Source organism: Tachypleus tridentatus, chromosome 6 (genome assembly GCF_004210375.1).
Source record: "Tachypleus tridentatus isolate NWPU-2018 chromosome 6, ASM421037v1, whole genome shotgun sequence".
Lineage (NCBI taxonomy): Eukaryota > Metazoa > Arthropoda > Merostomata > Xiphosura > Limulidae > Tachypleus > Tachypleus tridentatus.
In genome coordinates this window covers 138,357,605-138,374,114 of record NC_134830.1, presented here as the reverse complement: position 1 = coordinate 138,374,114, position 16,510 = coordinate 138,357,605, and the positions used below count along the sequence as shown (strand labels likewise).

At 35.7% G+C, this 16,510-nt stretch overlaps 1 protein-coding gene across 1 annotated transcript in view; it reads left to right on the top strand.

Annotated features, from left to right (window-relative positions):
- LOC143253805 (LIM/homeobox protein Lhx1-like) overlaps positions 1 to 14,486 on the top strand; it is an 83,673-nt gene extending 69,187 nt beyond the window's left edge. The window contains exons 5-6 of the mRNA XM_076508214.1: positions 10,077 to 10,241; positions 14,095 to 14,486. Of these exons, the coding sequence (XP_076364329.1) occupies positions 10,077 to 10,241; positions 14,095 to 14,282 (353 nt within the window). The 3' untranslated portion in view covers positions 14,283 to 14,486. The remainder of the gene's footprint in view (positions 1 to 10,076; positions 10,242 to 14,094) is intronic.
- The last annotated feature ends 2,024 nt before the right edge of the window (positions 14,487 to 16,510 follow it).

Here is a 16,510-nt window from a genome sequence, read left to right as displayed (position 1 = left end):
CTGATTGGTAGAAATAAACTACTTGATTCTACTACTGATAATCGTTTTTTCAGATTCGAAGTCTATGAAGTATGAAAACAGATACACCTGTATGTAGCAGTAATGGTTTTAGAGGTCTCAGCGTTCCCATCTTCTCCACAATGAATAACATACACATTACTTTCTTCTGTTTTAGCCTCTCAGGCCTCATTACTCTTCTTTCAGCATCATTTCTTCATTTCCACTTAATATGATTCACTTTATTCGAGCATGAATTCAGAGATTAAGCAGTAATTACAAACACCACAGTCTCCTTTCTTTCTATGTTTATGTTTCTGGCAGCGTATTTTACAGATTTAACTTACCAGTATATTTGTTCAGTCAGAAGAAGTTATTTAGATTGTATTATTTATTGGATTACTGTTATGTGGTTAGACGTCTTCAATCAGTTTTTCGTCTCTGGCGTTTGTTCTCTGCGCGGGTTCTTAATGTGTCACCCATTTTATAAGGTGTGGGTGTGTGACATTATGTACAAATATTACGTATATGCGGATATGACTTTTATATACAATAGTGTAATGAATTAATAAACAGTTTTTACACGAAGATATAAAGCATATTTTTTATTAGCGTGACGACTATTTCTTTGGTTCTAAACTTGGAAATACTGGTTTGTTTCTTCAGTAAAAAAAGGTATAAAGATGTCTTACATTGATATCTATTACAGTCACTATGTTGTAATTGATAGGAAGAAACAATTAAACCAATCACTATTGGTTCAAATTACTGCGCTTATTGATTGATCGATCGTATCAACTTGTCTTCATCGGCAGAATAATTTTTAAAATTGAGCTCAATATTGAAAAAAATTATATTTATATTCCTGTGTGTGTGGAAAATTAGCAATAATATTCTATTTTAATGATACTCAGTATTACATGGTACAAATGAGCGTGCACGTGCCGTATCAACGTGTTCCCTACTCTAGTCATCACTACACATATATTTAAAGAGAGAGAAGGGGAAACACGGTGTTATTTTCGAGACAGTAAATGATGTGGTTCTACAGAAAACTGTGGTGCAGCAAACAACAGACCCCCCTCGGGGTGGGTTTATGTTACGACTTATGTTTCTTCTCCCCCCTCCTCCTCGAAGTGGAAAAATGTGATCCTTCCACAGACTCCCCTTTTTTTTTTTTTTAATACTTGGGCGGAAACCCTTGATAGAACTTAACCAAAGTGCACTAAAACCTGCGGTTATACATCAGGTAAAAACTGTTATTAAAAAGTAATGTTAGCTTCCGTGTTTTGATATGGTGAAACTGCATTGTTAACCTTCTAATCCCCTTAAAATACATCAGATAAAAGCAGTTATTAAACGATGATGTTAGCTTCTGTATTTTGATCTGACAAAATCACGTTGTTAACCTCTTAATCTGCAAATGATTATATTATCTATACATCAAAAAAACGTCATTAAACCGAGTATGTTAGGTTCTGTATTTTGATCCAATAAAACTACATTATTAACTTTTTAATCCCCTAAAAGGTTGTAATAGTTATATAATATATATGGAAAGGAAATGGTGTATCGCATCTGTCTACATATACAAATAGGTGAGAAATAGTTACCAGGAAGATATATTTAACAACTTCCCTTGACGGCTGTAACGTGTTGTTTTTCGTATGTAGATGACGCATGAAAATTAATGACCCCATAATTATTACTCTTTCTTTACATTGAGCATTTCAGTGAAATATTCGATTCAGTCCCGAGTTCGGTCGAACTGACCCCATAATTATTACTCTTTCGTTACATTGAGCGTTTCGGTCAAACATTCGATTCAGTCCCGAGTTAGGTCGAACTGACCTCATTAGTATCATTATTCTGTTACCTTGAGCGTTTCGGCCAAACGTTTGATGCAGTCATGACGAAGAATCTTTGATCGAAAAGTTGACTGCATTATTTTTCTTCCTTTACGGCAATATTAAATATTTCTTTGTACGTTCAGACTGTAGTGACATTACTAGAAATATAATAGATCCTCGTGTTAGTTGTGTAAAACACATTATTAATAAAAATATATATATAATTAGTGGACCGACCATGACCGTGAAAATGAATTGGAGGCGAATAAACATTCACCCTTTGTGAAACGATTAGATGTATGTAATTTTAAAATACACAGCTTTTTTTTTCTCTCTCTCTCTCAGTCCTCGATAGCTCAGAAGTTATCACGATGCCTTTTAACGCTAGAATTTTGGGATCAACACAGAGAGACTTTCACACAAACAAATTGTGTAACATTTTTTTTCATCTTTGTTAATCTTTAGCTTCTTAGTAAATAAATTGTTTATAACTTGGTTACATATTAGAATTATTTTTGATCAAAGGAAGACACCTGCATAAAACTAAACATGAATATCCAATAAAGAACATGGTTAATTAACTATAATGATCACATTAGCCCGGTATGGCCAGGTGGTTAAGGCACTCGACTCGTAATCCGAGGGACGTGAGTTCGAATCCCTATCACACTAAATATGCTCGCCCTTTCAGCGTGAAGGCATTATAATGTCCGGTCAATCCCACTGTTCGTTGGTAAAAGAGTAGCTCAACAGTTGGCACTGGATAGTGATGAATAGTTGCCTTTCCTCTAGTCTTATACTGCTAAATTGTTTGATTTTCGCGCAAAGCTACACGAGGGCTATCTGCGCTAGGCGTCCCTAATTTAGTAGTGTAAGACTAGAAGGAAGGCAGCTAGTCATCACCACCCACCGCCAGCTGTTGGGCAACTCTTTATAACTCCCCCACGGCTGAAAGGGCGAACATTTTTGGTGCAACGGGGATTCGAACCTACATATTACGAACCCTCAGATTACGAGTTGAGAGACTTAACCACCAGGCCATGCCGGGCCTTTACTGAAAAAGACAAAATTAACAGTTTTATTCTCTCTACAACGTACATTTCGCTTCACAAAGTTAAGGTTTCTGTCCAGACAATATCAGTAAATGTGATGTTGTTTTCATAGTTTGAACAATGAAATTTCCTATTTTCCGTATCATATTAATTGTATTCACTACTCTTTAGATATAAAAAAGAAGCTATTTAAAAACTGTATACTAGTCGATATGAATTGCTTAAAGCACAACTGTTTACCTATTTTCACGGTACCTTGATTGTATTTAACAACTGAATTATCTAGTGTTACACATTTAAGTTTCCTACATCGTATATTTGTCTGGGTTATTAGTCTGCTCCTTTGTCCGATGATTTCAGTAACCGTTTGTGACCCACACGTAAAAACAACAAGTAACGGGAGGTCGAATATTTAGGTTGGTTTTGTACTTCATCGACTAGCGAAGCAAGCCCCTCCCTTCCTTCCTGGTCGTCGTTTTGCTCTGTTGGATAACGGCTATTTAATCTGTTTGATATAATAGTGTTTTTGTTTATACATGTGAAAGCAAAACCTTTTCACCTGTTTTCGTCCTCATTAAGTTACTTTGATTGGTTGTCATGGAGATTGTGTTAATGAAATATTATATATGCCACGATAATGTGTTTATTGGTTCTATCTTTTAGTCATTCACCATTAGCGCCAATTTAGAGGTTGTACCCGTCGTCATAGTGACTGTTTTAAGCTGTTTATAATAACTTAATGTCCTTCTATTACAATTGATTCGTTGTCATGGAGATCGTCTTAGATTGTTTACTATTAGTTAATGCCGTTATAGAGATTTGATTCGTTGTCATGGATACCTTAAGTTCACTATAAGCACCATTTTAAATGTTGGATCCGTTGTCATAGTGATTGTTATAAGTTGTTTGTTATAAGTTAATGTCCTTTTAGGGAATTGATTCCTCATCATGGAAATCGTCTTAGATTGTTTACTATAAGTTAATGCCGTTATGGAGGTATGGTTCGTTGTCATGGAGATCGTCCTAAGTTCGCTACAAGTGAAAATGGTTTAGGTTATTCATAGTTACTGCAAGTTTAGTAGGTTTTTGTGGAGGTTTGGTTCGTTGTCATAGTGATTGTCTTAAGTTGTTTACTATAAGTTAGTGTCATCATAGAGGTTTGGTTCGTTGTCACGAGACCGACTTAATATGGTATTTTGATTAGCACAGTAGCTCAGTTTAGTCCTTACACCAATAAGTACAACGAACCACAGGTCTGATAAGATTCCCAACATGGCCTTCTCCTCGCAGGTGTAATTTTTATACTGTATATTGATGTTTCTGATGGCAGCCAATTTACGGGGAGTGACACTGCTGGTTAGCGGGGAAGGAGCGTGGGACGGCCGGGAGCGGCTACATCTCTGGGTTGGTCGACGCATGACGAAGATGGATGAGCCTCTGCTGTGCCCCCGACTTGGTCAACGTTCCTGCCGCGGTTGAGCGTGGCTAAGTCTGCCAGTTGATATAGTCCTGTACCGTGGTGCGAAAGAACGTCGTCCGCTGCGTGCGATCTCGCCATTCGAGAACTCATTTTTCTCCAACGGAACAACAGCAACAAAAAACATGGAACGATAGGTTCTTTTTTTACCGGGTAACTCAGTGGGTTGAAACCACTGTGGAAAGAATTATCTACTGAAGGTGGAGGGGTGAAAAAGGGGGTTACAGTAGAATACTTTAAATAATGAGTTTCCAACGCCAGCCTATCTCGCGCCCTGTCGTAGCAACGTGATCAAGGCAACCCGGCTTCAAACCAAAATTCTCTTCACCAGCCAAACTTCATTAAGTAAGGGGAGGTGCGTAGAGTTATTTCTCTTGTGACCTTCAATCCTTGCACTGAACGTTTTTGGGTTGTGCGTGCTCTCGTGACTCGAGCCAAACGCTCTCTTTCTCATATTTGTTCTTTGGATAGTTTCGGATTTGAAGCACACAAACATTAATGAAATAAAACACGGGGAATTCTAACGTAGAAGTCGTATTTAACACCTTGAAATGGACACAAAAAACACAGGAGAGTATAACACAAACGTCAAAGTTAGTAGCATAAAATTATAATACAACACAAGAAAATGTAATACAGAAGTCATACTTAGCTCCTTTAATTGGTAATAAAATACATAAAACTTTAGTTTACTGTTTGTTCAGCTGTTTCGTATAAAATAAAGAGAGAAGGAAAAATTAGCACCATTACTTAAAAACGTTTTCTGTCAACTGTTCCGGTTGAATACAGAAATATATATACATATCGACAAAGTGTGTTACGAAGACGTAACAGTAGGACTTCTATATTTAGTTCCTCATTGAACGCAAATGGTACAAACAGCTTTGATTAAAATCTAATTTTTTTTTTTTTTAAATCCTCGTGATATCTTTCTTTGGTAAGAATTATTTCCTGTTTAGTCTATTCATAAAGTTCGATTCGTTGTTATGACAACATGGTGGATATTTCAGAAGCTTGTCTATATAAAATGAACACCTCAGAGATTTGGCTCGTTGTCATGGAGACAGATGCAACTCTAAACTATACTTCACAAGTATAGTTTTGGAATGTTAGACATTCCAAACGCTTAGAAGATAAGAGATAATTGTCCATTACCTTTGTCTTTATTAATTTATAGATCAGAACGTGTACGTAAACAAAGCATGAACCAGTTATTGGTATATTTGAACATGATTTAAGTCGCTCACTCTGTGTCGTTCTTTCTTGTGACAATTATTTACATGGTTACATTGGACGATAGGTTAGATGTTCTTTCATGAAAAAAAAAGTAACATATTATTGCCCACCGTGAAGTTACAATGAAATCCGAAGCTCGCTTTGTCAGATTACAAACAAAAGTGGTAACTTACTAGAATAATGAAGAAGTGTTGAAATATCAATCTGCCGTAATCGCCGCAGGTCTGGAAACTTTTGGAGAAAAAACAACATAGGAAAATGTTGGAAAACGTGTGGCCAAACAGGTGTACGCTCATCAGAACAATCTAAATGCATCCTGATGCTAAAATTCAGGATTTGATCCCTCCGGTGGGCGCAGTTTTGACCTTGGACTGAAAAATTAAATACCACCTGTTTCAGACAGGTGCATGTCCTACATACACATGAACGATGATTATTAAATAAAAAAAGGGTTAGAAATCATAAAACAAGGGACGGTTTGAATGGAACTTTCGAGCAAAACTATTCCGTAAGCTGTCCCGAAATTCGACTGATATACTAGAGTTACTAGAGGAAGACAACTAGTCTACAACACCTACTGCAAACCCTTTGGTTACTCCTGTTTGACCATAAAGTGGAATTTGATTTTTACTTTTACTTGGAACTTCCGGCCTCAAAGTACAAAGATACTGGGACATGAAATCGTGAACCCTGGGATTTAACGGTTCGATCACGCTTAAAACTGGGCCTCGACTAATTCACTGTGAATGGATAACGTACGTTGTTTCACAAGATAAGTTAATTTCAATGATTTCTTCATATACACGGACTCAACAAACTTTTCTAACAATGAGCTTGATTTTGTAATTACTTCTGTATTGAAACGCTGTATGTCACACATAAAAGAAGGTGACATTTCTTAATATTTCCCGTTAGGACATCGGTAAGCTCACGTACTTACAATGCTAAATTCTATTATCCACCGTATACACAACAAATAGCCCAATGTGACTTTGTTCGAAAACTTTCCTTTGATATTTTTCTTGTATAGGTCACGTGACGGAAATAGACACGTTCTTCCAGCTATGTTAATAAAACTGGAAGTTAACGTCACAGAGTAGTGTTTGCTCGGGTTCATTTCACTCTTCCCCACACACAGTGATACCTGTAATCTAGCAGCATAAACCGCAGTCTCTGTCCAGTGTATTTGAGCCATGACGGGTACTTTAATATTTCAAAAGACTGAAATCACAAATGTAGATATAACGGGTGGCTTTTCCTTCGTTGAAGCTTTGAACTTTTTACCAAAGGAAAAAATGTTTCGAAAAGAGGCGGGAACGTAACAAAAACATAAACTGGTTTAGGCCTCGTTAGAACTGTATAGGTTTTTGTACAGTTTTTATTACTGTAAATATATATTAATAATATCACATGATAATATTGAAACTTTGGGACACGTCATCATCATTTAACCTCAATTTTACATGTTTTGTGTTAGCAGTATAGTAATGTTCCTGTAACAGTAGACCAGATGGATAGTTTGTTTACACTGTGTTAATACAATGTTTGTAATACAGTGTAGTAATGTTCCTGTAACAGTAGACCAGATGGATAGTTTGTTTACACTGTGTTAATAAAATGTTTGTAATACAGTGTAGTAATGTTACTGTAACAGTAGACCAGATGGATAGTTTGTTTACACTGTGTTAATACAATGTTTGTAATACAGTGTAGTAATGTTCCTGTAACAGTAGACCAGATGGATAGTTTGTTTTCACTGTGTTAATACAATGTTTGTAATACAGTGTAGTAATGTTCCTGTAACAGTAGACCAGATGGATAGTTTGTTTACACTGTGTTAATACAATGTTTGTAATACAGTGTAGTAATGTTCCTGTAACAGCAGACCAGATGGATAGTTTGTTTACACTGTGTTAATACAATGTTTGTAATACAGTGTAGTAATGTTCCTGTAACAGCAGACCAGATGGATAGTTTGTTTACACTGTTTTAATACAATGTTTGCAATACAGTGTAATAATGTTCCTGTAACAGCAGACCAGATGGATAGTTTGTTTACACTGTGTTAATACAATGTTTGTAATACAGTGTAGTAATGTTCCGGTAACAGGAGACCAGATGGATAGTTTGTTTACACTGTTTTAATACAATGTTTGCAATACAGTGTAATAATGTTCCTGTAACAGCAGACCAGATGGATAGTTTGTTTACACTGTGTTAATACAATGTTTGTAATACAGTGTAGTAATGTTCCGGTAACAGGAAACCAGATGGATGGTTTGTTTACACTGTTTTATATACAATGTTTGCAATACAGTGTAATAATGTTCCTGTAACAGTAGACCAGATGGATAGTTTGTTTACACTGTGTTAATACAATGTTTGTAATACAGTGTAGTAATGTTCCTGTAACAGTAGACCAGATGAATAGTTTGTTTACACTTTGTTAATACAATGTTTGTAATACAGTGTAGTAATGTTCCTGTAACAGTAGACCAGATGGATAGTTTGTTTACACTGTGTTAATACAATGTTTGTAATACAGTGTAGTAATGTTCCTGTAACAGTAGACCAGATGGATAGTTTGTTTACACTGTGTTAATACAATGTTTGTAATACAGTGTAGTAATGTTCCTGTAACAGTAGACCAGATGAATAGTTTGTTTACACTGTGTTAATACAATGTTTGTAATACAGTGTAATAATGTTCCTGTAACAGTAGACCAGATGGATAGTTTGTTTACACTGTGTTAATACAATGTTTGTAATACAGTGTAGTAATGTTCCTGTAACAGTAGACCAGATGGATAGTTTGTTTACACTGTGTTAATACAATGTTTGTAATACAGTGTAGTAATGTTCCTGTAACAGTAGACCAGATGGATAGTTTGTTTACACTGTGTTAATACAATGTTTGTAATACAGTGTAGTAATGTTCCTGTAACAGTAGACCAGATGGATAGTTTGTTTACACTGTGTTAATACAATGTTTGTAATACAGTGTAGTAATGTTCCTGTAACAGTAGACCAGATGGATAGTTTGTTTACACTGTGTTAATACAATGTTTGTAATACAGTGTAGTAATGTTCCTGTAACAGCAGACCAGATGGATAGTTTGTTTACACTGTGTTAATACAATGTTTGTAATACAGTGTAGTAATGTTCCTGTAACAGCAGACCAGATGGATAGTTTGTTTACACTGTGTTAATACAATGTTTGTAATACAGTGTAGTAATGTTCCTGTAACAGGAGACCAGATGGATAGTTTGTTTACACTGTTTTAATACAATGTTTGCAATACAGTGTAATAATGTTCCTGTAACAGCAGACCAGATGGATAGTTTGTTTACACTGTGTTAATACAATGTTTGTAATACAGTGTAGTAATGTTCCGGTAACAGGAAACCAGATGGATGGTTTGTTTACACTGTTTTAATACAATGTTTGCAATACAGTGTAATAATGTTCCTGTAACAGTAGACCAGATGGATAGTTTGTTTACACTGTGTTAATACAATGTTTGTAATACAGTGTAGTAATGTTCCTGTAACAGTAGACCAGATGAATAGTTTGTTTACATTGTTAATACAATGTTTGTAATACAGTGTAGTAATGTTCCTGTAACAGTAGACCAGATGGATAGTTTGTTTACACTGTGTTAATACAATGTTTGTAATACAGTGTAGTAATGTTCCTGTAACAGTAGACCAGATGGATAGTTTGTTTACACTGTGTTAATACAATGTTTGTAATACAGTGTAGTAATGTTCCTGTAACAGTAGATCAGATGAATAGTTTGTTTACACTGTGTTAATACAATGTTTGTAATACAGTGTAATAATGTTCCTGTAACAGTAGACCAGATGGATAGTTTGTTTACACTGTGTTAATACAATGTTTGTAATACAGTGTAGTAATGTTCCTGTAACAGTAGACCAGATGAATAGTTTGTTTACACTGTGTTAATACAATGTTTGTAATACAGTGTAATAATGTTCCTGTAACAGTAGACCAGATGAATAGTTTGTTTACACTGTGTTAATACAATGTTTGTAATACAGTGTAGTAATGTTCCTGTAACAGTAGACCAGATGGATAGTTTGTTTACACTGTGTTAATACAATGTTTGTAATACAGTGTAGTAATGTTCCTGTAACAGTAGACCAGATGGATAGTTTGTTTACACTGTGTTAATACAATGTTTGTAATACAGTGTAGTAATGTTCCTATAACAGTAGACCAGATGGATAGTTTGTTTACACTGTGTTAATACAATGTTTGTAATACAGTGTAGTAATGTTCCTGTAAAAGGAGACTAGAAGGATAGTTTGTTACTAACACTATGTTGTTAAAAATAAAACAGTTTCGTAATATTCATGTATAGATGGACACCAGATGGAGTGAGTTTTACTACTATTAATGTAAGTTTCGTAGTGTAGTGTTTATTAATCCTTTATTATAGACTCTGGAAGCCCATGCGACTTCCCCTATGGGCCTCATGGCCCTTATGACTATTTCAGTGTCCACCAAACTCCAGAAGGCATCGCTTTTCCACCAGGAACCATGGTACGAACACCTGCATCAGGAGGAATTGTGGAGCAACGTATGGGGTCATCTTTAGGCTCAGGTAAAGATTTGTCACCAGAAGACAGAAACATATTTCTTAGAGATTTAGAGTTTGAGATAACTGTACTTTTAATTTATTAAATGTTACTTCTTAATGTTGACGTATGACGAATATTGAGTTAAGCCACAAGTGATTTTCCTCGTGGAAATTTTTGATGTAAAACTGGACACCATGTAATATTTGACCGTAACCTAAAAACCTGAAAGTTAGCGCAATCTGCTGGACACCATGTAATATTTAACTGTAACCCTAAAACCTAAAAGTTAGTGCAGTCTGCTGGACACATATGTAAAATTTGACTGTAACCCTTATAACTCATATACGACTCCATAGTTCTCCAAGAATGAAACAGCGTTTATCTACACCTTGCGGAACGGTCATCAGTACTTTCATACTTTATAAACTCGGTAATGACCCCTTTTTATTTCAAGCAGTTTTTGTATTATGTCTATGTAGGTGGGAATAAGAGAAATGTACTTAATCCATGAGTACCTGGTTTATATATAAGACCTAAATTCCTTCCAAGAACAGGAGATCAAACGGGACGCGAACATTGAACCTGTAGATCTATACGCTGGCAACCCTAACTGCCTCCACATAAATCTGTACACATTTGTTATTAGAGTGTAAAAGATGTTTTCTGTTTAACACAGCAATTGTGAGTGTTGTTGATTGTTGTTTTACTCAAAAAATAAAACTATTGGCTCAATAGGTAACTAATCCTGTTTTCTAGGTCGTTAATATCCAAAGGCCCCACAAGGGTGCTTTCTTCGATTAGTCTACCCTCTGGTAATAGAACAGTAAAGGTGTGAAAATAATTGTTATGCCTGTGGACAGAAAATTAATGCCTTCCATTAGCAGTGCGCTTGAGATTTAATGGGTATGAGTTGGATGTAGTACCCGTGTTTCTCCCTCGCTCCCCGCGGTGTTACACATTAGTAATGGGTGGTGAATCCAGACCGTGGAAAATTTATCGGTATCGACTTGACGTCGGTCACTCATTGACCAACACTTTATCATCGCGATACAGCCACAAATCATGCATGGTGCAGATAATTTACGCCAAGCTTTGGAGATGGGCTGGTATTCAAAAGAAGGTTGCTGTCCCACGTGAAAAATGAAGGAGTGGACATTTCTTAAACCTTAAGGGTTTTTTAAGTAACCTTTAGGGTTAAAGTGGTTATTCTCAGGCAGTTCTCTAGTTCCATATATTTTATCGAACAAACGTAAAACGGTTCAATACAGGTGAAACTTTATAATGTAGTTATGCAGTATTTTACGGTTTGGTTTGTTCGCTTCGTAATTTCACGCAAAACTATACAAGATTTATCTTCTCCAGTCGCATTTAGTTTTTCTCAAAAGACAGACGAGAAAGAAAACAGCTAGCTGGCCAACAGCATCCACCGCCAACTCTTCAGATGCTATTAACGTGCAGTGCGCAGTTTCATTTTCGACAAGAAGTGAACTATGGACATTTCAATCAATAGACTGACACCAGAACCACCCTGTTCTTACAGTAGAAACAGTTATACTGTAGAAATAAATAATCTGTACATCCAACTCAGTACCTTGTTCTTACAGTAGAAACAGCTATACTACTTAAACCTAAATTCCGTATCTGACGTTTGACCATAACCCTAAAACCAAAACGTTTGCAGTCTACTGGACACACATCTGACATTTGACCGTAACCTTAGAACCTAAAAGTTAGTGCAGTCTACTGCACTAGTACCTTATTCTTACAGTAGAATCAGATATACTGTAGAAATAATCTGTACATCCAACTCGGTACCATATTCTTGCAGTAGAAAAAGCTATACTCTAGAAATAATCTGTACATCCAACTCAGTACCTTGTTCTTACAGTAGAAACAGCTATACTCTAGAAATAATCTGTACATCCAACTCAGTACCATATTCTTACAGTAGAAACAGTTATACTGTAGAAATAATCTGTACATCCAACTCAGTATCCTGTTCTTACAGTAGAAACAGCTATACTGTAGAAATAATCTGTACATCCAACTCGGTACCTTGTTCTTGCAGTAGAAACAGCTATACTGTAGAAATAATCTGTACATCCAACTCAGTACCTTGTTCTTACAGTAGAAACAGCTATACTGTAGAAATAATCTGTACATCCAACTCAGTACCTTGTTCTTACAGTAGAAACAGCTATACTGTAGAAATAATCTGTACATCCAACTCAGTACCTTGTTCTTACAGTAGAAACAGCTATACTCTAGAAATAATCTGTACATCCAACTCAGTACCTTGTTCTTACAGTAGAAACAGCTATACTGTAGAAATAATCTGTACATCCAACTCAGTACCTTGTTCTTACAGTAGAAACAGCTATACTGTAGAAATAATCTGTACATTCAACTCAGTACCTTGTTCTTACAGTAGAAACAGCTATACTGTAGAAATAATCTGTACATCCAACTCAGTACCATGTTCCTACAGTAGAAACAGCTATACTACTTAAACCTAAATTCAGTATCTGACGTTTGACCATAACCCTAAAACCAAAACGTTTGCAGTCTACTGGACACACATCTGACATTTGACCGTAACCTTAGAACCTAAAAGTTAGTGCAGTCTACTGCACTAGTACCTTATTCTTACAGTAGAAACAGCTATACTCTAGAAATAATCTGTACATCCAACTCAGTACTTTGTTCTTGCAGTAGAAACAGCTATACTCCAGAAATAATCTGTACATCCAACTCAGTACCTTGTTCTTACAGTAGAAACAGCTATACTCTAGAAATAATCTGTACATCCAACTCAGTACCATATTCTTACAGTAGAAACAGTTATACTGTAGAAATAATCTGTACATCCAACTCAGTATCCTGTTCTTACAGTAGAAACAGCTATACTGTAGAAATAATCTGTACATCCAACTCGGTACCATATTCTTGCAGTAGAAACAGCTATACTGTAGAAATAATCTGTACATCCAACTCAGTACCTTGTTCTTGCAGTAGAAACAGCTATACTGTAGAAATAATCTGTACATCCAACTCAGTACCTTGTTCTTGCAGTAGAAACAGCTATACTCCAGAAATAATCTGTACATCCAACTCAGTACCTTGTTCTTACAGTAGAAACAGCTATACTCTAGAAATAATCTGTACATCCAACTCAGTACCATATTCTTACAGTAGAAACAGTTATACTGTAGAAATAATCTGTACATCCAACTCAGTATCCTGTTCTTACAGTAGAAACAGCTATACTGTAGAAATAATCTGTACATCCAACTCGGTACCATATTCTTGCAGTAGAAACAGCTATACTGTAGAACAACTCAGTACCTTGTTCTTACAGTAGAAACAGCTATACTACTTAAACCTAAATTCCGTATCTGACGTTTGACCATAACTCTAAAACCAAAACGTTTGCAGTCTACTGGACACACATCTGACATTTGACCGTAACCTTAGAACCTAAAAGTTAGTGCAGTCTACTGCACTAGTACCTTATTCTTACAGTAGAATCAGCTATACTGTAGAAATAATCTGTACATCCAACTCGGTACCTTGTTCTTACAGTAGAAACAGCTATACTATAGAAATAATCTGTACATACAACTCAGTACCTTGTTTTTACAGTAGAAACAGTTATACTGTAGAAATAATCTGTACATCCAACAGGAAATCATTAAAGATAGCTGTGGTTACTAATACACATTTTAAGTCAGTAAGTAATAAGGGTATATGCAGTAAAATCGATAAAACTAATTCAATGAGATTTAAAACTGTATAAAGCAAGCTAGTTAAATAGTTGGTCCTGAATATGTTTTCCTCCATGTCTTGATCTTTATTTATAATGTTTTTTTTTTACAGGTCATAACAGTATAGTTACTGATGGGCCTTGCTTGCACGTTCACACTGACCTCACGCTTCATCGGTCAAGCCCAGACATGAGGCCGTGTATGATTCCTGATGGCTACTGCCAACCTAGGTCAGCTCTGGACAGTATGTATCATGGAGGACTATCCCATCGTTCTTTAAGTGAAACACCTGTTTGGTGACGTCATTCTGACACCAGAAGTTACTTCTAGAGGTCGCTAATTTCTGCCTTAATTTACATTCAATGCAAAAACAAAAAGAAAAACTTACGCCTGCCGTGGAAAAACAGAACAATACGCCTGCTAGAGCATGTTCACAATGACACCTTGTGGATTTTTTTTGTAACAAATGTTAATTTCTCTTTTAAATAAAAGATTTTTGATTTACTTTTAGCCTACTCATATACAATGAATACGTGGAAATTAGGGATATGTACAAGTAGCTATCCATTTCTTAGGAACAGTTCTGTGGGGTATGATGCCCCAGCTTTTTGCACGTAAGTTTATAGCGACATTTATAAATACAAGACATGCAGGCTGTGAAATATTAAACTATTACAATGATTAATCAAAGAAAGCTTATGGTGCTGTGAGCTCGCTGTTTTATGTTTGTTAACTCAGTGCCTGACTGGAATAGGTTTATAGACAGATCGTAAAGTATACGTTTTAGTATTATGCTTACGATATTTCTAACAAGTTAGTCCAGCAAATATGGTAAAATTCGTTATTTAAAAAAAGTGTCTCACTGGCCGCTACTAGTAAGTTAATCGTATAATTCATGTTTTTTCCCCTCGGCTCGGATTCGAACCCTTCCAAGCAAGTGTTTTACTAACTGAGTTAGACGGTCAACACAGTAGCACTTTTGTAACGACTCAAGATACTATACAGATAACTGTTATTGTGTTTAATGCTTGCTAATCCTAACTTTAATTCCATAGAACCTGGAGATATTTGAACCCAATTTACAGACCTGACGTATAAGTCCGGTAGCCAGTTCACTCCAAAATGTTTGTTTATAACTTTGTTATGATGCTAATGATGCTTTTACATCGAAACCTTATAACTACAATGTTCTTCCGCACAGGGAAAGTAGATCTATCATTCCTGTTATGTTTATAACCTGAAACTAGAAAGAAACAGGGTTTAAAAGAACTTCTAAAACCAACATTTTTAGATGTGTAACTCTCTTGGATCTCAGTAATATTATCTATCTATTCCGCTGATTCTTTGCATGACCTAGGATCGAACCCAATAGATCTCGTGTGTCAAGAGAGCATTGTCGTTACCCTAGGGTGCTTAGTTTAACAGTTCAGCCTACTCTGTGAGGAAAAAAAAAAGAAAAAAGAGGCCCAACCCAAAAAGAATGGCTCATTTTCTGTGATACCGTACTCTGATCAAGTGTCAGGGGTAAATATACGAACTTACAACAACGCTAAATATCCGAGTTTCAATTCCCTGCGGTGGACACAGCAGGTTTTCCAATGCGACTTTGTTCTAAAACAAACAAACTGAAAACTTGCATTTACTCACATGGTTACTTGAATGAAAAAGTAGTTAATAGAGATCCATATAAATAAATATTTCAAAGCGTTAGAATAAAAAAGTCCGGTCTGTTTAAACAGAACGTAACAAAGTTTAGAAAGTTTTATTGAAAAATGAAATAATTATAATACTTCATTTCGTATAAATGTTACACACAAATTATTTAATGTGTGGGAAAATAGACCGAGTGACTCATTTACTTTTGCTCTTTCTCAATTTTTTCTCAAAAGCGCTTTGTGCTAATATCATTCTCATATCGCTACCCGACAGGACAGAAATATTATCGTGGATACTTCTCACTTCATGGACACAACCCATCTCCTTAAACAAAATAACTATTTGTCCGGGAGAATAGTTTACGTAATATTCGCCAGGACAACTTACCGTGAACGCACTACCTGAAATTTATGGTAATTAACGATATGTAAACTTTTGAGCACTTTATTTTGAATTCTTACAGGATAAAAACAATGTAGTGTGACCCGAAATATTTCGTTAAATCAAGCACCAATACCTTAGGAGAGAGGTGGGGTTTATTTTACTGAAATCTCATGGTTTTTAGAAGCACTTTTTGTTGAACAACTGGTGTTTTGGGGTAAAAAAAAAGCAATACGTTAATACTAGTATAACTATGAAAATGTAATTTAATTCTACCAATAAGAGACAGTTAAAAAATTATAAAACCCAATTCTGCCAATAGGGGATAACTAAAATTATAAAAACTTAGTTCTGCCAATAGAGGGATATCCGTGAATTTATATAATTTTAATTCCGCAAATAGGAGATAAGTTTGAAATTATAAACATTTAATCCCTCCGATAGGGAATAACTGTAAAATAATAATAATAAAGAAAAGCAAACTCCATTTC